At 43.4% G+C, this 20,966-nt stretch overlaps 2 protein-coding genes across 7 annotated transcripts in view; one reads left to right on the top strand and one right to left on the bottom strand.

The window, feature by feature from the left end:
* The window catches only part of ATG14 (autophagy related 14), a 45,430-nt gene that overhangs the window by 20,391 nt on the left and 4,073 nt on the right, over positions 1-20,966 (top strand). Inside the window, exons 4-9 of the mRNA XM_003831680.5 lie at positions 383-464; positions 5,284-5,521; positions 9,196-9,425; positions 10,684-10,801; positions 13,323-13,413; positions 13,493-13,578. Of these exons, the coding sequence (XP_003831728.1) occupies positions 383-464; positions 5,284-5,521; positions 9,196-9,425; positions 10,684-10,801; positions 13,323-13,413; positions 13,493-13,578 (845 nt within the window). The remainder of the gene's footprint in view (positions 1-382; positions 465-5,283; positions 5,522-9,195; positions 9,426-10,683; positions 10,802-13,322; positions 13,414-13,492; positions 13,579-20,966) is intronic.
* FBXO34 (F-box protein 34) overlaps positions 5,625-20,966 on the bottom strand; it is a 114,627-nt gene continuing 99,285 nt past the window's right edge. For 2 of the 6 annotated variants that reach the window (XR_008620883.3, XR_008620878.2), the window contains exons 5-6: positions 14,917-15,066; positions 13,552-14,602 (exon numbers count right to left, since the gene is read on the bottom strand). The gene's annotated coding sequence lies outside the window, so the exon portion shown is untranslated. Of the gene's footprint in view, positions 9,055-13,551; positions 14,603-14,916; positions 15,067-20,966 lie in introns of those variants that run through there. The other 4 variants (XR_008620884.3, XR_008620873.2, XR_008620874.2 and 1 more) reach the window with 3 other exon arrangements.

The raw sequence follows: 20,966 nt of genomic DNA, 5'->3' as shown, positions 1-20,966 counted from the left end.
CCTCCCGAGTAGCTGGGATTACAGGCATGCGCCACCACGCCCAGCTAATTTTTGTATTTTTTTAGTAGAGATGGGGTTTCACCATGTTGGCCAGGATGGTCTTGATCTCCTAACCTCTTGATCTGCCCTCCTTGGCCTCCCAAAGTGCTGCGATTACAGGCATTAGCCACCGTACTGGCCTAATTTCTCTTTTCTCTGCATTGAACTAGAAAAACATCGTTCTCTTTTTCGTAATGTTCCATAGTTACAAAAGCTATAACATAAGGTCTTTTTCTTCATTATGTTTTCTGACATATCTGAAAATAAGCAGTGATCCCAGGTAGATAATCATATTAACCATAAGAGACCAACGTTTGTGATATTTATTACATGCTTTTTTCAGAGATGGAAAATAATGTCCTGCAAGATGAGGATTGAACAGTTAAAACAAACAATATGTAAAGGAAATGAAGAAATGGAGAAAAGTAAGTAATTCGTGTCCTTCCTTCCAGCCCTAGAAAGCACCTATGTGGGATTTCATGGGATTAATAAACTAGAGGGACACAGAAAGGAAGCGGGGGTGGGGCAGTGGCAACTTGGAGAATTTTACTACTCGCCCTCACCTTTCCTTGTAAAACATTTGTATAAGGAATTTTTAAAAGTTAAATACACAATTTCAGAGGCCTTAAATAACCAGATTCTTTTCTCAATTAAAAAAGTTGGTCAGGCGCCGGGCATGGTAGCTCACGCCTGTAATCCCAGCACTTTGGGAGGCCGAGGCAGGCGGGTCACAAGGTCAGGAGATCGAGACCATCCTGGCTAACACAGTGAAACTCCGTCTCTACGAAATACAAAAACTTAGCTGGGTGTGGTGGTGGGTGCCTGTAGTCCCAGCTACTCGGGAGGCTGAGGCAGGAGAATGGTGTGAACCCAGGAGGCAGAGCTTGCAGTGAGCTGAGATTGTGCCACTGCACTCCAGCCTGGGCAACAGAGCCAGACTCTGTCTCAAAAGAAAAAAATTAAAAAGTTGGCCAGGCACAGTGGCTTATGCCTGTAATCCCAGCACTTTGGGAGGCCGAGGGGGGTGGATCACCTGAGGTCAGGAGTTTGAGACCAGCCTGGCCAACATGGTGAAACCCCGTCTCTACTAAAAATACAAAAATTAGCCGGGCGTGGTGGCAGGCACCTGTAATCCCAGCTACTCAGGAAGCTGAGGCAGGAGACTTGCTTGAACCTGGGAGGCGGAGATTGCAGTGAGCTGAGATCGTGCCATTGCACTCCAGCCTAGGCAACAAGAGCAAAACTCTGTCTCAAAAAAAAAAGTTAAGGAATGTATGTTCCCATTTGCCTTGGCTAGCAGGAAGCTCAGAGTCTTAACTTGGTACTCACTTGTAATAATTATTGGCTCATGCCAGAAGCACAGAATATTGTTTTTTTTTCCCTTAGTGAGTCTCCACATTGTAATCTGTATTAATTTTACATCATATTTGTACACTTTATACTTTATCATAGATAGTTGTCAAAATGAATTCTCTTAGAAGTCCTACATCCTTAAGCCATTTCCCATTTGCCCCAAGAATACTCGTTTCTAATCCTAATGTAACATCATATACATTTCTGTTACATTAGGATTAGAGACAAGTTCTGTTTAGAAATAACTCCAAGAGCAGTTTTTATATTTTATTTTCACATGAAAGTCAGATTTACTTCAGACTCAAAGAGCATGTTTATGTAACATTAAATGAGTGCCGGCAGCAAGCTGCAGTCCATGAATTTCTGAAGATCACTGTTTAAAGTTTAGAATGAGTCACCATCAGACCTCGTGAATCCCTTTTCTTGTCTACGCATTGCTTCCAGAAGCAAGTATTTATAGTGGCATGTAATGGTGTAAAGCTTCCATTGAAAACATTTGTCCTAATAAAGTGCTCACGTGGAGTTTCACGGGATTACTAAACTAGAGAATTAGGGCAGCACAGTGAACAGTGCCCAGAACTATATAGAACCTACTTTCCACCCAGTCTTGCATGCATTCTCCAAAGGCTCTTGTTCAGTAGCAACATCAAAACCCATTCCTTAACATTAGTTCATGCTCTCCCCATCTTACCATGATATTCAGGGCTTTGCCACCGGGCATCTGTGAACCTCCTGAAAATTGCTGAATTTACTGATCATGCATGTTTCTCTGATGAGCATGTTAAAAGCTCTGATCAGCTCTTTTTAACACATTCCTAATTCCCCAAAACAAAAACAACCACCACAAAGAATTAGACATAGATCTAAAGGAGTGGACTCTATAACAGTGGTTTCCATCCCTAGCAAATCGTCAGTCACCTGGTGACCCTTTTAAAATCTAGAGAGAGAACCCTAGGATCTATCCTGGACTTAGGAAAATGATCACATGCTTGAACGTGATGGCAATGTCAAATCGCCATGTTGAAGAAAAAAGCTTCAACGTGCTTACTCTGTATTTCTGTCCTCCTCTCGTCATGACTGGTTAACAGTTTATACAGATGGGCCCAGATCTAGACGCCACACTTTGAATAGCACTACTCCAGGTGGTTCTGATGACTTGCCAGGGTTGGGAACTGCTGCTCTTTTAGAATGTACATGTCTCCTTCCCACCCTCTAGACCAGACTTAGAAAATTTGCCAACAATTTTAAAGGCCAGAAACTATGCTCGGACTCATGCTTAAGAGCTTGTTGTTGTTGAATTACGACATGTAGTCACAAAAGGGCACAGATTATAAATTGTAGAGACTGATGAATTATTTCTCTAGAATGTTTTGACTTAAGGTTTCATGATATACATTATATAGTATAATACAGATATAGGGCATAGATAGGGAAGTTAGGTTATATGCAATTGCAGTGTTGAGTTGATCTGTGCTATAGTCAGAGTTACTTATCTAAAGAAGCAAGAGTAGATTATAGATACAGCACCAAACATTTTGATGTTTATGGGGAGATGGTAGGGAGAGAGGATGACTGCCTGCTGAGTCTGCACTGGGTGCAGATGAGGTGACTGATGATTTCCTGCCGCCTGCAAGTGGTCATGATAATAAATTTGAAATGGATCCTCCTCCAGAAATCTGACCACTGTATGACTCAGGATCATGGCTGGATAGATTCATTTCAGCACTTGTAAAGAGCTTGGTAAAGATAATGAAAATAAGTTAGCATGTGATGGAACCAAGAGACTGAACCTTTAGGACATTCACATTAAGCAGGATGGCAAAGAGATGTTGTTGTTGTTGTTGGTTTTGAGATGGAGTGTTGCTCTGTTGCCCAGGCTGGAGTGCAGTGGCACGATCTCGGCTCACTGCATCCTTCACCTCCCGGGTTCAAGCAGTTCTCCTGCCTCAGCCTCCCAAGTAGCTGGGATTACAAGCACCCATCACCACACCTGGCTGATTGTTGTTTCAAAACTGTAAGAAATTGGCCAGGTGCAGTGGCTCACGCCTATAATCCCAGCACTTTGGGAGGCCGAGGCGGGCGGATCACATTGAGGTCAGGAGTTCGAGATCAGCCATGGTCAAACTCCATCTCTACTAAAAATACAGAAATTAGCTGGGTGTGGTGGTGTGTGCCTGTAATCCTAGCTACTCGGGATGCTGGGTCAGGAGAATCAATTGAACCCGGGAGGCGGAGGTTGCAGTGAGCCGAGATGGCGCCACTGCATTCCAGCCTGGGCAACAAGAGCGAAACTCCGTCTCAAAACAAAAAAACTGTCAGAAATCTAATGCGTGCAACCAAATACCTAAGTTCAGTGGTGCTCAGTGAAAGAGGGTGGGAGGGTGGTTTGGACCCACGGACATTTATCAGGTACGTTTTATACCCTAGTTAGGAGACAGCAAGGCTTCGGTGGGACCTCATCTGAGGAACCAAGAGCTATGCGCCATCAGAAGAGTCCGAACACATTACCATAGGGTTCCGAAGAGCAAAAGGTCTGGGCAGTGTTTATGGAGGGGGGCCTTCCTGAATGAGTAAAATTCAAACATTTAGAAAACAGGAGCAAGTAGATAGCCTGAGTGTTAGGGCTTGATAACTGATTCAGCATTCATCCATCCATACGTTCAAGTGGTTCCATCTTGCAGAAAGGATTTGAAATATGTTGCAATTGAGTACAGCTAGAGCAAAGGGTGTGCAGAGGGGAACTGTGGGGATATGTACCAATTTGGAGGAGGCCTTGAGGCTGAGGGGTTTGCTCTGTATTTGATGGGCAGTGGAGAACCACTGAGCATTGACTATAATTTGTAAAGACTGAGCAAGTGAAAGAGGGCATGAAGGCGTGGAGTCGAGCCGTGTTGGAGATAGGCAGAGTGTTGGTGAGCATTAACTAGGATTGTGATAGTAGGAATGAAAAGAAAGGCCTAGATAGACAGACTTGGACTGGGAATGGAATTGACCATCAAGGGGTTGATGAGGCAGTGGACACGTCAAAAATAATCTTGAAGTAGGGAAACTGGAGAAGATTTTCCTGGAAAAATAACGAACTTGATTTTGAACTTGGGTTTAAGTTGCCTAAGCAACTCCTAGATATCTGTCTGAGAGTTTACAGCTTGTTTTTGTCATTCAAGTGAAGTTTAGCTACAGCCCAACAGCCCTAGCAGGTGTAGGATCCAGAACTCAAAAGGACTCCACAAAAAGGACCTAAATCTGACAGGACGAGTGTATGTCTCCTCGTGGTTGTGTGGCCAGGCTTTTGTTTCCCTTGAAGCACTTAAAATGCTGGGCATGTGTGTCCAGATACCTCACCAGATGTGTTCCCACCCACCCTGCTGGTTGCTGCCACACTCCACTGTGACTTTTCAGAGCTCTTGGGCTGTTTCTGTTGCCCTTCTCCTCTACTGGATGACCACCTGCTGTGAGATTATCCCTGGGTTCTCTGATTATAGCCCAAGGCACACCTAAGAAGTTTCTAGGGAAATCAGATAGCCAGTAAGTTTTTCAAACTTGAATTAGATCTCTTTTCTGCCCAACGTGACTATTCTTTGGTGCACACTGTAGGAAAATCAGGTCCTTCCTGTGCTAAACTTAAACTCGATAGTTGTTGAGTGACTCCTTTTACTAGTGATGATTACAAATAGAGATCCAGAGTCATTTTAATCATGGTTCTCTGTGCTTTATGTGTAATATCTACTTGAACTAAACTCTCAAATTTTCCACTTAGTGAACATTATATTATTCAGGTTTTGCTTTCACTTTAGATTGCAAGGGAAAACACGCATGTTTGTGGGGTGGAGCTCTGCAGTACACAGGAACTGTTTGCAGAGATAATTGTTGGGTGTGATTTATTTATTTTAGATTCTGAAGGCCTTCTCAAAACCAAGGAAAAGAATCAGAAGCTTTACAGTCGAGCACAACGGCACCAAGAGAAAAAGGAGAAGATTCAGAGGCATAATCGCAAACTTGGTGACCTGGTAGAAAAAAAGACCATTGACTTAAGAAGTCATTATGAGCGTCTGGCAAATCTTCGACGATCCCATATATTAGAGCTCACCTCTGTCATTTTTCCAATCGAGGAAGTAAAGACGGGTGTGAGGTACATTAAGCAAGTCTTTTGACTCCAGGAATAGATCAAGTTCCAAATACTTTTTAAAGTATGTCATTACCTTATTTATTGGGTCTTATTCTAGGGTCATTGGTTTTCCTGGTGATGGAACATAAGTCTTATCTCTTTCAACAAACAGTACGCACCGCAGAAAGCTGGGGAGGCAGCGAGGTGAGGGGTGGGGCCCAAGCTTGTGTACTGTCCTAGAGCTTCTAGATGAGGTGCTGACTCACACTCCTGATTAAGAACCATCTGATGGCTGGGAGTGGTGGCTCATGCCTGTAATCCCAGCACTTTGGGAGGCCGAGGCAGGCGAATCACCTGAGGTCAGGAGTTTGAGACTAACCTGGCCAACATGGCAAAACCCTGTCTCTACTAAAAATACAAAAATTAGCCAGGTGTGGTGGCGCGTGCCTGTAGTCCCAGCTACTCAGGTGGCTGAGGCAGGAGAATTGCTTGAACCCAGGAGGCCGAGGTCGCAGTGAGCCAAGATTGTGTCACTGCACTCCAGCCTGGGTGACAGAGCGAGACTCTGTCTCAAAGACACAAACAAAAAAAAACCAGAGAACCATCTGATGGGCGGTATTGGGCCATTTATTAGTTGTGTGTTGTGAGGCATGTTCTTGGACCTCAAAATCTTGATTTCCTTGTCTGATAAATGGGGATTTAAAAATGCCTTTTTCACAGAGAAATCATGACAAATACATAAGAAAACATCTAGAGCTTGGGGTCTCTTAGATGGTGGGCACTACATGTTGGCTTAGCCTTTTCCTGGTAACTGCTGCTTATTGTGATAACTGTTATCGAGCACTGAATACCATGACTTCAGTCTTAGGCGGTAGTGCATGGATAACCCCTGGTGGGACGGACAGGACAGTGGTTCCCCCATCTGGCTGTTCATCTGAGAAATAGAGGTTCCAGAGGGCACCCCTCCAACCTCCCAGTCCATCTTGTAATATTTCTATATCTTTAAACTTCCCTGATGCTGCTGCTGATCAGCAGATTTGGAAACTACTACCGAAGGCTTCCATTTATTCCCACAAGCCACCGGGCTGCTCTAATTGAGGATTTTCCTGTCTCTTCTGGCTGCTCTCACTCTCCAGCACCTTTTCCTGGAAACTGACGCTCACTGGACTATTGCTAGTTTCATAACTATTCTCTTCAGTCTGTCCTTTAGTCTGTTGCCAGAGTTGGCTTCCTAAAAACCAAAAAGACTGATTGTTACTTCCAGCTTGAGAAGCTGCTCTCTTGACTCTTAAGTATTTTGTCATTAGTAAGAGTTGGCAAATAGAAAAATAAAAAGGCAGATTCAAAATAGAGCAAAATAGAAAGTTTTTAGGAGACTGACAGCTGAGTGCAATGTGTGATCTTGAGTCCTGAACCCCAAAAGAGATATTAGCAGGACAGTTGGAGAGAGGTGAATAAGGTCTGTAAATTAGTTAATAGTGTTGTAGCAGTGCTGATTATCTGGTTGTGATTATTGTATAATATTTTCCTGAATTGATACTTTGGGGAAGTTGAGTGAAGTGTATACAGGGAAACTTTAAAATTCTTGCAACTTTTCTGTAAGGCTGACTTTTTTCAAAAAGAAAATACACACACGAAGAGAAAACATGAAGAAAAACTATTTCTGTGCTGTTTTAATCTTTTATTTAGTGTATGTTATTATATGCCATTAATTTTTTTAAAAGAAGCTGGTGGTTTTAAAGTTACCCTTCTAATAAGGTTTCTTGTTTGCATTTCTCTCAACTTCTTGTGGGAGAAGGGAGACGTAGCAGTACAGCTCAGAACTGGCCACAGTCTTATCTGTGGCAGGCGGTAGCAGCTATCTTACACGTATGTTGTGGCAGAAGGAAAGATACGAAGAACCACTGGCCAAGAGGACAGAATCTAAACTTGGTGCAGCACAGAAGGCCCTTCCCAGACTGCCTGCTTCCTACCTGCTTTCCCAGTACTGTCTCCTGGCACTTCCCTTGTGCATCCCACACACCAGCCACACTGAGCATCTCTGTTCCCCAAGCACGCTATGTTCTTCCCCCTCGCTGCATTTGTACCTGCTGTGACTTCTCATGGTGGGTTTTTTTTTTGTTTGTTTTTTGATTTGAGAGGGAGTCTCATTCTGTTGCCCAGGCTGGAGTGCAATGGTATGATCATAGCACCATTCGTGGGCTCAAGCAGTCCACCTGCCTTGACCTTCCAAAGTGCTGGAATTACAGGCATGAGTCATCATGACAGACTTGTTATTTTTTGTTGTTCTTGGTTTTTTGTTGTTGTTGTTGTTGTTTTGTTTTCTTGTGTTTTTTTGAGATGGAGTCTCGCTCTGTCACCCAGGCTGGAGTGTAGTGGTATGATTTCGGCTCACTGCAACTTCTGCCTCCCAGGTTCAAGCAATTCTCCTGCCTTAGCCTCCCAAGTAGCTGGGATTACAGGCACCCACCACCACGCCCAGCTTATTTTTGTATTTTTAGTAGCGATGGCGTTTCACCATGTTGGCCAGGCTGATCTCGAATTCCTGACCTCAAGTGATCTGCCTGCCTCAGCCTCCCAAAGTGCTGGGATTACAGGCATGAATCACTGCACCTAGCCCTGTTGTTTATTTTCTTTTTTTTTTTTTCCCCGAATATTTTCAGTCCTCGGTTAGTTCAAGACATGGAACCTGTGAATACAGGGCTGGCTGTGGCATGTGATGGCATGGGAAGCATGCGTAAGGCCCTTGTGCTGCACACTGAAGTACCGTTGCTGGCTCAAGGAAAAGCACTTGAGAGACTGAGCTGCACACTGAACTAGCTGCTCTTTTTGTGGGATGCTATTTTTACTTGAAAGAACAACAGAAAGACTTGAGTATTAAAGAGAGTTTTAAAAATGTAAAACAGTGTCACTCTTTACTAATTTTTTGTTTTGAAAGTTTTTTTCATAAAAATGTATAATAGGTTTATTGGTATTTTTGAAAGAATTATTTATATTTTTCTCAGTATTTCTAATTCAGTATCAGTAATCTAATCCATATAAACAAAAGTTCTTTGGAATTCCAAAGTGTTTTAAACATGTAGAGAGGTGTTGAGACCAAGTAGTTTGAGAACCTTATATGTTCAGCCCTACCTCATGGTTCCGTCTTCCTCACATTGTGTGGGCTTCTGTGCCACAGCTGGTTTGATCTTCCTCTCTGATAGCAAGCTCCTATCTACGTATATTTCAGTTAAATTCCTGGCCAGGCATGGTGGCTCACAACTGAAATATTTGCACTTTGGCTGGTCACGGTAGCTCATGATGATAATCTCAGTACTTTCAGAGGATTGCTTGAGGCCAGGAGTTGAAGACCAGCCTGGGCAACAAAGTGAGACCCCATCTCTACAAAAAAAATTTTTTTAAGTTAACCAGGTGTGGTGGTAGGTAGGTACCTGTAGTCCCAGCTACTTAGGAGGCTGAGGCAGGAGTATCTCTGGAGTCTAGGAGTCAAGGCTTCAGTGAGCTATGATTACATCTGTCACTGCGCTCCATGTTGGGTAACAGAGTGACACCCATCTCTAAAATAAAAAATAAAAATTTAATGTAAAATTCCTGTGCTCATAGGCAGCTTTTCGACGTTCTAGCATGTCTTGCAGGTATATTGCATGCCCTTAAAAACCCTCTCTCTTGAAAATCCGTGTGTGTCTTCCTACTTGTAGAGACCCCGCAGATGTGTCTTCAGAGAGTGACAGTGCCATGACCTCCAGCACTGTGAGCAAGCTTGCTGAAGCCCGGAGGACAACTTACCTCTCAGGACGATGGGTCTGTGACGATCACAACGGAGACACCAGCATTAGCATTACAGGGCCTTGGATTAGCCTCCCTAACAATGGGGACTACTCTGCCTACTACAGCTGGGTGGAGGAGAAGAAAACAACCCAGGGGCCTGGTGAGAAGCAGCATATCCTTTGAAATCTATATATAGAGAGAGTTATAGGTAAAATTGACGTAACAAAATGAACAGCTTTCAAGTGAACAATTCAGGGGCATTTAGTACATTCACAGCACTGTGCTCCCATCACCTCCATGTCATTTCAAAACATTTTGATCACCCCAGACAGAAACCCCATGGCATGAAAGTGTCACATTTCCCCACTCTCCCTTCCCCTCAGCTCCTGGCAACCACACATTGCTTTCTGTGTCTATAGATTTGCCTGTTCTGGGCAACTTATATAAATGGAATCACAGAATATATAGCTTTTTGTGTCAGACTTCTTTCACTTAGCATAATGTTTTCAAGATTCATCCACATGATAGTATATATTAGTGTTTCATTCGTTTTTATGGTTGAGTAATATTCCATCATATGGATAAGCCACATTTTGTTCATTCATCACTTGATGGACTGAAAACATTTTTTAGATGTCTCACCTTTTGAGGGTTAATATTGTCTTGTTTATATAAGAGGACATTATTTAAAGAAGTATATTTAACCCGTTTAGACCCATATTTATAGTGTATAACTTTGTAATGTGTTTTAGTAGTCCTAAATGGAGATTGAAAGGCCCCAATGGGAAAACCCTTTAAAACCCCTGCAGTTTCTCTTTGGTGGAGAAAGATTGTTCATTTCGTCACTCAGTAAATATTTAGTGAGCTCGTGCTTTGTGTCATGCACATTGCTGGGTGCTGGAGATATAAAGGTGACCAAGACAGAGGTGGCCCTTTGCCCTTCTCAGGGGAGAAAGGTAGGAAGCAAGTAAATGATCGAGATGCTGTACATTGAGTGGGTGCCGTGGAAGGAACTAGGGGAGCATCCTGGGGCAGGATGGGGTACAGAGGAAGGGATGACTCTTCCGTAGGGTTGTCAGGAGAGCCCTCTCTGGGGAGGTGACATTCAAGTTGGGCATTTATTGTTTTGATATTACGTTATCAGGTTCACACAGGTCAGACTTTAATTTCATTTATGTTGGGTCTATTTAGGCCCATTTGCTCTGTTACATTGCTCTCAGCAAAAAAAAAATATATATATATATATATATATACACACAAATAATGGACCATTTATGTCTGGTCATGGAGCGTCTATTAAGTAAGCACTAAAACATAACAGTGCTATCATGATAAAATCATAAATGATAAACTCGTGGATCATTAGTAGTTTTGTTGGAATTAAGGTTTTGTACATGGTGGTTGTTTTCTTACTGCAGACATGGAGCAGAGTAACCCTGCCTACACCATCAGTGCTGCGCTGTGCTATGCAACTCAGCTGGTCAACATTCTGTCTCATATACTTGATGTAAATCTTCCCAAAAAGCTCTGCAACAGGCAAGTAATTGAAGGTGGTAATGTCATCTTTATCATGGCTCTTTCAAGTTTCTATTTTGTCGTTATTTATTCCAATAAACCAAAAATAAGAATGTAAGTATTACCAAGACAGAGAAGGTCGGATTGAAATATTGAGATTAATTTCAAAAGCCTTATGTGCAGATTCGTTTCATTATCTTACAGTTGTACGTGAAGTCTTCCAGAAGACCACAGAGAATATAAAGGGGAGTATCAGGATGTTCAGAGGGTTTGCTGCAGATCCTCATATGTTAAATTGCAGCCGTTGAATTCTTTGATTTGTTGTTGTTGTTGTTGTTGTTGTTGTTGTTGTTGTTGTTGTTTTGAGACAGAGTCTCGCTCTGTCCCCCAGGCCAGAGTGCAGTGGTGCAATCTCTGCTCACTGCAACCTCCACCTCACAGTTTCAGGCAACCCTCCCTCCTCAGCCTCCTGTGTAGCTGGGATTACAGGCACCTATGACCATGCCTGGCTAATTTTTGTATTTCTAGGAGTGAGGGGGGTTTTGCCATGTTGGCCAGGCTGCTCTTGAACTCCTGACCTCAAGTGATTCACCTGCCTCGGTCTCCCAAAGTGCTGGGATTACAGGTGAGCCACTGTGCCCTGCCCTGAATTCTTTTTGTTTGTTGTTGTTGTTGTTTTTTAATGAAAAACTCACATGGTTTAAAATTAAAAACATTTATACAAAAACTAGCTGGGCGTGGTGGCCTGCGCCTGTATCCCAGCTATTTGGAGGCTGAGGCAGAAGAATCGCTTGAACCTGGGAGCTGGAGGTTGCAGTGATGCTGAGATCACACCACTGCACTCCAGCCTGAATGACGGAATGAGACTTCGTCTCAAAAATAAATAAAATTCAGAAAATTTAAAGATATACAGCCTACCCAGTTTGCACTACAATCTTCCTACTACCCTCCAACTATCATTGCATTTCAAGCATATATAAACATATTATTACCATCTTCTCCCACTTAAAAAAATTATTATTCTTTTTAATTTTTTTAAAAAATTAAAAGTTTGCTTTTTTCTTTTTTCTTGAGACAGGGTCTCACTCTGTCGTCCAGGCTGGAGTGCAGTGGCACGATTTTAGCTCATTGCAACCTCCATCCCTCCCCAGTCCCAAGCGATCCTCCCACCTCAGCCTCCCGAGTTGCTGGGACTACAGGTTCATGCTACCACACCTGGCTAATTTTTTTTTGTATTTTTTTGTATGAGACAGGGTCTCCCTATGTTGCCCAGGCTGGTCTTGAACTCCTGGGCTCAAGCGATCCGCCCTCCTCTGCCTCCCGCAGTGCTGGGATTACAGGCATGAGCCACTGCACCTGGCCATCATCTTCCCCCTTTAAATAAACACTGTTTACACTTTGCTTTTAAAATTTTTAGTTATGTAACACATATTTATGAAGTACCTACTGTGTGCCAACACTGGAGGGTACATTGCTGACAAAAAAATAATCCTTGCCCTCTTGGAGCTCACATTTTCATGGAGGGCCCAGCATAAATAGTAAACAAATCAACAGCACGTCACATGGCAGTAAGTGCTGTGGAGAACGTTAAAACAGGATGAGAGGGCCAGGTATGGTGGCTCATGCCTGCCTGTAATCCCAGCACTTTGGGAAGCTGAGGCAGGAGGATCACTTGAGTTCAGGAGTTCGAGACCAGCCTGGGAAACATAGTGAGACCTTGTCGCTACTAAAAATAAAAAAAAAATTAGCTGGATATGGTGACACACACCTATAGTCCCAGCTACTTGGGAGGGTGAGGTGGGAGGATCGCTTGAGCCCAGGAGATTGAGGCTGCAGGCTATAGTGAGCTATGATCATGCCAGTGCACCCCAGCCTGGGTGACAGAGTGAGACCCTGCCTAAAAAACAAACAAGGTAAGAGAAAAGGAATGTGGTGAGAGAGGGGCTTGCTGTGTTTGAGTGGGCAGGTGTGTGATCATAGGGGAACTGAGGGAGGGAGGGAGGAAGGGAGGGAGGCAGCAAGCAAGCTGTGTGGACCCCTAAGGAAAGAGGCTGTGGGTAAAAAGAACGGCAGTTGCAAAGTCCTGGATAGAATAACGAGGGCAGAGAGGAAGATGGGGTGCAAATCTTGTGGGCCTCATAGGGCCGTTGTAAGCCTTTGACTGCTATTCTGCATAAAGCAGATGACGGTTGTATAGTTTGCCTTTCTGTAAAGGTGTCAAGATCTTACCAGTCTGCTGTTGATGCTTCAAGAAATAATCTTGCACATTTTTCATTTCATTAGTGTGCAGATATTTGTGTAGAATAAATGTCCTGAAGTGGAATTGCTTGGTCAAAGGGTACGTGCATTTGTAATTTGTGTAGATGCAGTATAATTGTTCTCTGAGGGGAATGGTGTATTCTTAGAAAGTCTTTAAGTGCAATTTACTAAGGAGTAAAAGGGCACAGAGTATGTGTTATACCTAATTGTACTGTAAATGGAAATTTTAACATAGAATTTTCTCAAAAAATGCAACTTTATAAATTGTATGTTTGTTTTACAGTGAATTTTGTGGCGAAAATCTAAGCAAGCAGAAATTTACTCGAGCAGTGAAGAAACTGAATGCAAATATTCTTTACCTTTGTTTTTCTCAGGTATGAAAAATAGGTTGTGAACTAATTTTTACTTTGTTAAATAATTGAAAATATTAACCAATTCTTTAATTTTTTTTAGCATGTAAATTTAGATCAATTACAACCACTGCATACCCTCAGGAATCTAATGTACCTGGTCAGTCCAAGCTCTGAACACCTAGGCAGGTAAGAAGATATTTGTTGCTTTTCTCTAAGTGTTTTTGTGAATCCTGTTAGAGGAGTTGTATGTTGGCATAGTAGAGTCGTGTTCCCTAATCCCAAACTCCTCAAACCGGACAAAAATAGTGGAGTCCCATACAGAAAGAAACAAAGGTAATTATATTTGAACTTTTATGGGGTTTTTTTTGTAATCATGTCTTAGAAAAAATTAATATCAATCATTTTTAATACCTGAAGCGCAGTTGAAGAACCCACATGTTCCTGGAGTAGTGCCTTTTTGTGCTCTCCCTGAAGTCCAAAGGCCATGTCTTTGGATCTGCGTCTATTTCTTCTCCAGCCCTTCCTGGACATAGACCCCTTTATAAAAAGCTGTGAACTCTCTAGCCCTACCTAGTGTCTGCCCTGTTTCCTGCGCATTTTCTTTTGCTCCTCCTCACTCCTTGTCCGTCGTAACAATTCACAATTTCCTTTTTTTTTTGAGACGAGGTTTCACCCTTGTCACCCAGGCTAGAGTGCAGTGGTGCAATCTCAGCTCACTGCAACCTCCACCTCCTGGGTTCAAGCGATTCTTCTGCCTCAGCCTCCCAAGTAGCTGGAATTACAAGTGCGCACCACCATGCCTGGCTAATTTTTGTATTTTTAGTAGAGACAGGGTTTCATCATGTTGGCCAGGCTGGTCTCAAACTCCTGACCTCTGGTGATCCACCCGCTTCAGCCTCCCAAAGTGCTGGGATTACAGGCTTGAGCCACCATGCCTGGCCACACAATTTTCTTATCACTGAGTCAATCTGATCACCATTTGTTGGAGAGAAAAGGTATTAGAGGTGTAGGGGATGAACTGGTTTGAAATCAATGAGCTTAAAAACAGTTAAACAAAAAATACCAACCAGGGCTGGTGTGTGAGATCTTTTTATTCTCTCAGCCCATGAAAGCACGTACTGTACGAGACTTAGCTTTCGTTCCATCCAGGCACGCCTGTGCTGGGCATTTGCCCTTTTTTCCTTGCTCTTAGCAGTCTGTCCATACATTTCTGCAGAGATGTGATATGGTTATATATTTACACTTTTGAAAGAGAACTCAAGAAAAGACAAATGGCGGGAAAGTTCTTTTGGGTTTCCCTTCCGCATCATCCATCTACTGAAACCCAAGGCATTAGGGGAGGCCTCGTCCACTAACGCGTGTGCCTGGCTTCCCCCATGCAGCAGTTAACTTTCAGTGATAATCTGCTTTTAACCATTGTCTTATGCTTCCTCCCCCTCCCCACCTCAGATAGTTAACATTTCCGGGACATAGACTCCTTTATAAAAAGCTGTGAACTCGCCAGGAAACTGCACATATACTTACAATGTTGTGCCATTTTACAGGGAGTTCATGCCTCTCACCCCTGATCCCATTCATTGGTTCATGAGCCATGGAAACGTGAACATTAGAAATCCATCCCAGTTTTGATGGTTGGTTTCTGTGAGTTTACTCACCATCCTCTCTGTACCTTACCTGTAAAGGGCTCAAATTAGGAAATTTATCCTTACTAATAAGAGCTAATATTTATTGGGCCACTATTTATTAACACAAGGCCAACCACTTTACTTGCCTTGGATATTATTCCTACTTTATAGACAGGAGAAACTGAAGCTTAGTATGGTCAAGTAACTCATGGCCATGGTCACAGAGCCAGTACAAGTGGTGGAGCCAGGGTCTCAGTGCACACCTGGCTGACTCCACAGTAGTAGACACTCATGCAGTTAACCAGTATTTATTATTTCATCACATTAACAGATTAAAGAAGAAAAAACATAAGATCGACCTGATAGATGCCGAAGAGAATTAAATAAAATGCAGTTCCCATTAATAATTAGGGGGAAAAATTACTAGCAAGTTAAAAGTAGATTATTACTAGTGGATATCTATCATAAACCTACAAGGAAAGTTATACTTCATGGCACGTTACTTACATAGATACTGATGTAATTTATGTAATAGATTACATAGGAACAATCAAGGATGCCTACTATCAGTGCTGTGTTAACAGCTCTGAAGGCCTTGCCAAGGCAAAGCATTTTTAAAAAGAAGTGAAGTGTATTTATATTGGAAAGAAAGAAACTAAGTTGGGAGTATTGTAGATGGTATAATTATTGAACTGGATATCCAAGAGAACTAAGAAACTGTTTGAAATGATAGTTCAAACCAGGCATGGTGGCTCACGCCTATAATCCCAGCTACTTGGGAGGCTGAAGTGGGAGGATCACTTGAGCCCAGGAGTTCAAGACCAGCCTGGGCAACATAGTGAGACTCCATGTCTACAAAAAGAAAAAAAAAAAAAAAAATTTAGCCCGGCGTGGTAATGCATGCCTGTAGTCCCAGCTGCTGTGGAGGCTGAGGTGGGAGGGTCGCCTGAGTTGAGGAGCTCCAGGCTGCGGGAGTTTGTGCCACTGCACTCCAACCTGGATGACAGAATGAAGCCCTGTCTCTTCACAAAGAAAAAGATAAACATACAAAAAACAGTTGCTGTCTTGTGTGCCAACAACAACCAGTTTGGAAATTTAATGGAAAAAGTATTCCTTTTACTGTAGCAGCAAAAACTATAAATTCTATAGCAGTGATCTTAATAAAATATATGTAAAATGATTATAAAAATTATGAAGCTTATTTTTATTCCACATGTATTATTTGAATGGCTCTACACACCGTATGAGGAGCGGAGCTGCAAGAAAGCCACAGGCAGGGAAAACCCTTATGATTTTCCAGGATGAGAAGGCTCAGTGTTGCAAAAGGGCTACTTCTCAAAAGGAAGACTGATCGTATTTCATGGAGCTTTGACAAGCTGATTCTAAAGTTCAACTAGAAGTATAGTCTGCAAGGAAGTTTTGAAAACAATAATGAGGGATGGGGTTGGTCCATTTAAAACATAGCATAAAGGTAATTAAAACAGAGTGCTGTTAGCATGCAAATAGGTGGAGTGATTAGAGGAACAGAATAGTCCCGAAACAGACTCTTGTATATGTGGAAATATAATCTTATGATAGAGGAGGCGTTGAATCAGATGATGGTTCAATAGTGTTGGGCCAGTTGGGTATTCATATGGGGGGAAAGTTGAGTTCATACCACATTCTATATACAAAAATAAAATCCAGATGATATAAAAAACCTTATTTAAAAAAAATACAGCTATAAAATAAGCAAAAGGACAGTGTTTTATAATGATAGGGTGGTGAGGGAATTCCCAAGTAAGCCACAAAACCCAAAAACCATAAAGGAAAGGAGTTAGACATCTTCCTGTGTCAAAACTCTGAGTGTGTCTAGTGAAAGCTGCCATAAACAAAGTTAAAAGACATGTCATAGATAGGTTCCCCAACCTCTATAACAGACAACAGATTAAAATCGAGACAACTGAAATCTTTCAAATCAGTACAGGAAAGACCAACAACCTGTTAGAAAAATAGACAAAAGATTAAAACATGCGGCTCACACAAGAAATGTAAGTAGTCAGATCACTTGAGCTCAGGAGTTGGAGGCTGCAGTGAACTGTGATCACTTTTGTGAATAGCCACTGTACTTCAGTCTGGGCAACACAGTGAGACCCCCATCTCTTTTAAAAAAAAAAAATTAAAATAATAAAAAACTTAAAGTGCAATTCAGAACAAGTTTCCATTTGCAACCATCAGTTTGACAAAAATAGGAAGGCTCGATGAATCCAGTGTTGCTGGTAGTTGAGGGAAAAAGGCACTCATACTGGAGGTGAATTTTTGTAGGTCTGAAGTTTTCTGTAGGCTTACTCTTGAGTCAGGTTTTCCATTGAGAATTGCACACACAATTAGGCTGTGAGTCACATCTAAGTTTATGGCCAGAGGACAGGAAGTAGAACTTCAAAAGTCCCCTTTTCACACCTGCTTCATCAGAATCAAAGTGTAGAGAAGATTGTTAATGGAACCTGGGTGGGATTTCCTGTTTCTGTTCAGACCGGCACAACTGAGGATTCTATTCTGAAAAGATAAACTTTTTTTTTTTTTTTGAAACAAATTTAAACTTACAGAAAAATTACAAAAAAATAAAAATAGGACCAGGCATGGTGGCTCACACCTGTAATCCCAGCACTTTGGGAGGCTGAGGTGGGCGGATCACTTGAGTTCAGGAGTTTGAGACCAGCCTGGCCAACATGGGAAACTGCATCTCTACTAAAAGTACTGAAATTATCTGGGCGTGGTGGCGGGTGCCTGTAACCCCAGCTATTTGGGAGGCTGAGGCAGGAGAATCGCTTGAACCCAGGAGGCGGAGTTTGCAGTGAGCTGAGATCGTGCCGCTACACTCTGGCCTGGGGAACGGAGTGAGACGGCATCTCAAAATAAAAAAGTAAGTAATAAAAATAGTACAGTCATATACACCCTTACCCAGATTGACCTATTAATATTTTGCCCATTGCTTATCCTTTGTGCAGTTTCTGTATCCATCAATGCACACACTCCCACATATTTGAAATAGGATATATTATAAAAGTGACTTTTACAAAGCTAGAAAGATCCTTTTGTTGCCTTAATTGGTAGAATACCTCCCTGCAGCACCATGAGAAAATGAGTATTCCTGGTTCAGGGTCTTGAATAAAAAGATATCCATTATTCAGCTAAACTGAAAATTAGGAAACGATTTTATAATCTTTATTCCCCAAAGACATTAAGCAAAATAGGATGAATTATTTTGCTACTTGGTTGTGTGTGCTGTGTCTCTAGCTTGGGGTCTGGCAGGCAGGTGATGTATCTCTAATCTAGAAGTGGGAGAGGCACTGGGTGGAGAAACATCGCAGGGGCCTCTGCCAGGACCCTCCTCCTGCTCTGTGGCTTCTCAGAAATGTAGGTTGATCATTGGAACCAAAATTGTTCCATACTGGCCCCTTGAGGAGTCTTCCATTCAGTCGCTTTTCATTGTACTTAGCTGAGCGCCTGCTCCATGCCAGGTGGGTTTCTCCACGCAGAGAGCCGGAGTCCACCGGGAACTCTGCCTGGAGGAAATGTCATTTCCTCCTCTCTGTCCCTTCTTCCTGTCTCCTGGGAAAACTAAGACCCCAGGATTAGAGAAGGCAGCATCAAAGAAGAAAACAGGCTGAGCCTTGGAGGGAGGGAGGAAAGAAGGAAGGAGCTGTGGTAAAAAGGAAGGAAGGAAGGAAGGGAGCAGGGAGGAGCGAAGAAAGGAGCAAGCTGTGGAAAAAGCTGACTGGGGAAGAAAGGAAGGGAGGGAGGGAAGGAGGAAGGGAGGGAGTGAGGAAGAAAGGATGGAAAGAAGGGAGGGAGGGAGAAAGGGAAAGAAGGAAGGGAGGAGTGAGCTGTGGTAAAAAGCTGACTGGGACCTTTGGGGGATCCTGGGGAAGATGAGAGACTTAGCCTGGCAGTCAGTTCTGAGGTCCCCTAGACTGCACAGCTGAACAGAACAGAATCAGAGCATCTTGGGTTTAGTAAAGGAGGGAGCCCAGGGAAGGAATTTAAATTGTGAACATTTTTAGTGGGTGCGTGCCAGGAGGAGAGAGGCAGCTCTCCAGCAAGAGGAGGCAGGTGGGAAGTGGTGATATGGTGAGGACCTGGGCCAGGGTGACAAATTGAGAATGGAAAGGGGGCTTAGTTAATGATAACAGGTAGCCCTGGTGACCCCAGACACAGAGCGGGAGGTGGGAGGGGAGGAGTCCCAGCCAGCTAAAGTTTTGAGACTGGTTCAGATATCTGAGATGAGCCTGAGGGTTTAGTAACCAGAGGATATTTGGGAGTGGCGCTAGGAGAGGAATCGGAAAAGATGGCTCTAGAGTAGAACTGTTTGCCAAGGAAAAGAAAAAGGGGAGAAAAGAAATGAAGTGCAAGGAGAAACTTGAGAAGAGGGTGCTCAGAGCTAAAAACTGCAGTGGCCATTAGTTTGCTGGCAGAGAAATTCAAGGGGCAGTAGGAAGTCCTACTCCTTTCACCCTTGCAAAATACTGACTTCTGGGCAGGGTGGGGCCTAGTAAACTTGGGAGCACCCCTAGTCTGAGGGGCTCTTTGTTTTTTTGTTTGTTTTTTGAGACAGAGTCTCGCTCTGTCGCCCAGGCTAGAGTGCACTGGCGCCATCTCGGCTCACTGCAAGCTCCGCCTCTGGGGTTCACACCGTTCTCCTGCCTCAGCCTCCTGAGTAGCCGGGACTACAGGTGCCCGCCATCTCGCCCAGCTAATTTTTTGTATTTTTAGTAGAGACAGGGTTTCACTGTGTTAGCCAATGGTCTCGATCTCCTGACCTCGTGATCTGCCTGCCACAGCCTCCCAAAGTGCTGGGATTACAGGTGTGAGCCACCGCGTCCGGCCTGAGGGGCTCTTTGAAAATGTAAATTGCTCACTGGAGACCAAGTGGGAAACCCCATGGCGTATCTTCCAATTTAATAAAGCCCTAAAAACAGTCCCTGGAGCATAAATGTTAGCTGTTATTATTGCTTAATCCAGCTGGGAAGCACAGGTGTCTGGGAGGAATGAGGGCTGCTTGCTTCTGTAAAAAGTGAGTCAAAGGTGCAGACCTGGTGAGGTGCGTTGGAAGCCAGTGCTGGCCATTCATCATTGTGAAGGCTGTGGAGAATTTGGGACCATAGGCTGAAATGGCAAGCTATACAATTCTAGGCTCTCATTTCTGCCTGCTATTTATTTCGACCTCTCTTATTTTCCCCAAAGTCGTTATCAGTGAAACCCTTAAATGAACCAAGGCATCGTGTGCTTATCTTGGGGGCAGCAGCAGGGAGAGAGTGGCACCTTGGTCCCACCCTGTAGCTGGTTGCAGGGCAGTTCCCTGGAAGGCAGTGGGTGGGGGTGGCTGCCTACAGGGAGGACATGCAGCCTGGCTGCCCTGGAGCAGGAGCTGAGGGGCATTTGAAAGGGAAGGGAAAAAGAAGCAGAAAGGCGGCCGGGCGTGGTGGCTTACAACTGTAATCTCAGCATTTTGAGAGGCAGAGGTGGGTGGATCACTTGAGGTCAGGAGTTCAAGACCAGCCTGGCCAACATGGTGAAACCCCGTCTCTACTAAAAATACAAAAATTAGCCGGGCATGGTGGCAGGTGCCTGTAATCCCAGCTACTCAGGAGGTTGAGGCAGGAGAATCGCTTACACCTGGGCGGTGGAGGTTGCAGGAGCCAAGATGGCGCCACTGCACTCCAGCCTGGGCAACAGAACGAGACTCTGTCTAAATAAAAAAAAAAAGAAATGCAGAAAGGCTTCTGAGGTTTGCTGACTCGGTTCCCTGTGCTGAGGTGCCAGCAAAGAGGATGAGGCCTAAGAAAGGGTTATTGGACTTGGCAGTGAGGGTGTTATTAGGGACCTTTGGGAAATAAAAATTGTTTTCTCCTGAAATACAGTGCAGAAATATACAACATTGCCTCTGAATATATTCTAAACAGTTGTGCC

This window comes from Pan paniscus, chromosome 15, assembly GCF_029289425.2.
Source record: "Pan paniscus chromosome 15, NHGRI_mPanPan1-v2.0_pri, whole genome shotgun sequence".
Lineage (NCBI taxonomy): Eukaryota > Metazoa > Chordata > Mammalia > Primates > Hominidae > Pan > Pan paniscus.
Note: the sequence above shows the minus strand (reverse complement) of the source record. Positions and strands in the feature narration are given on the sequence as shown.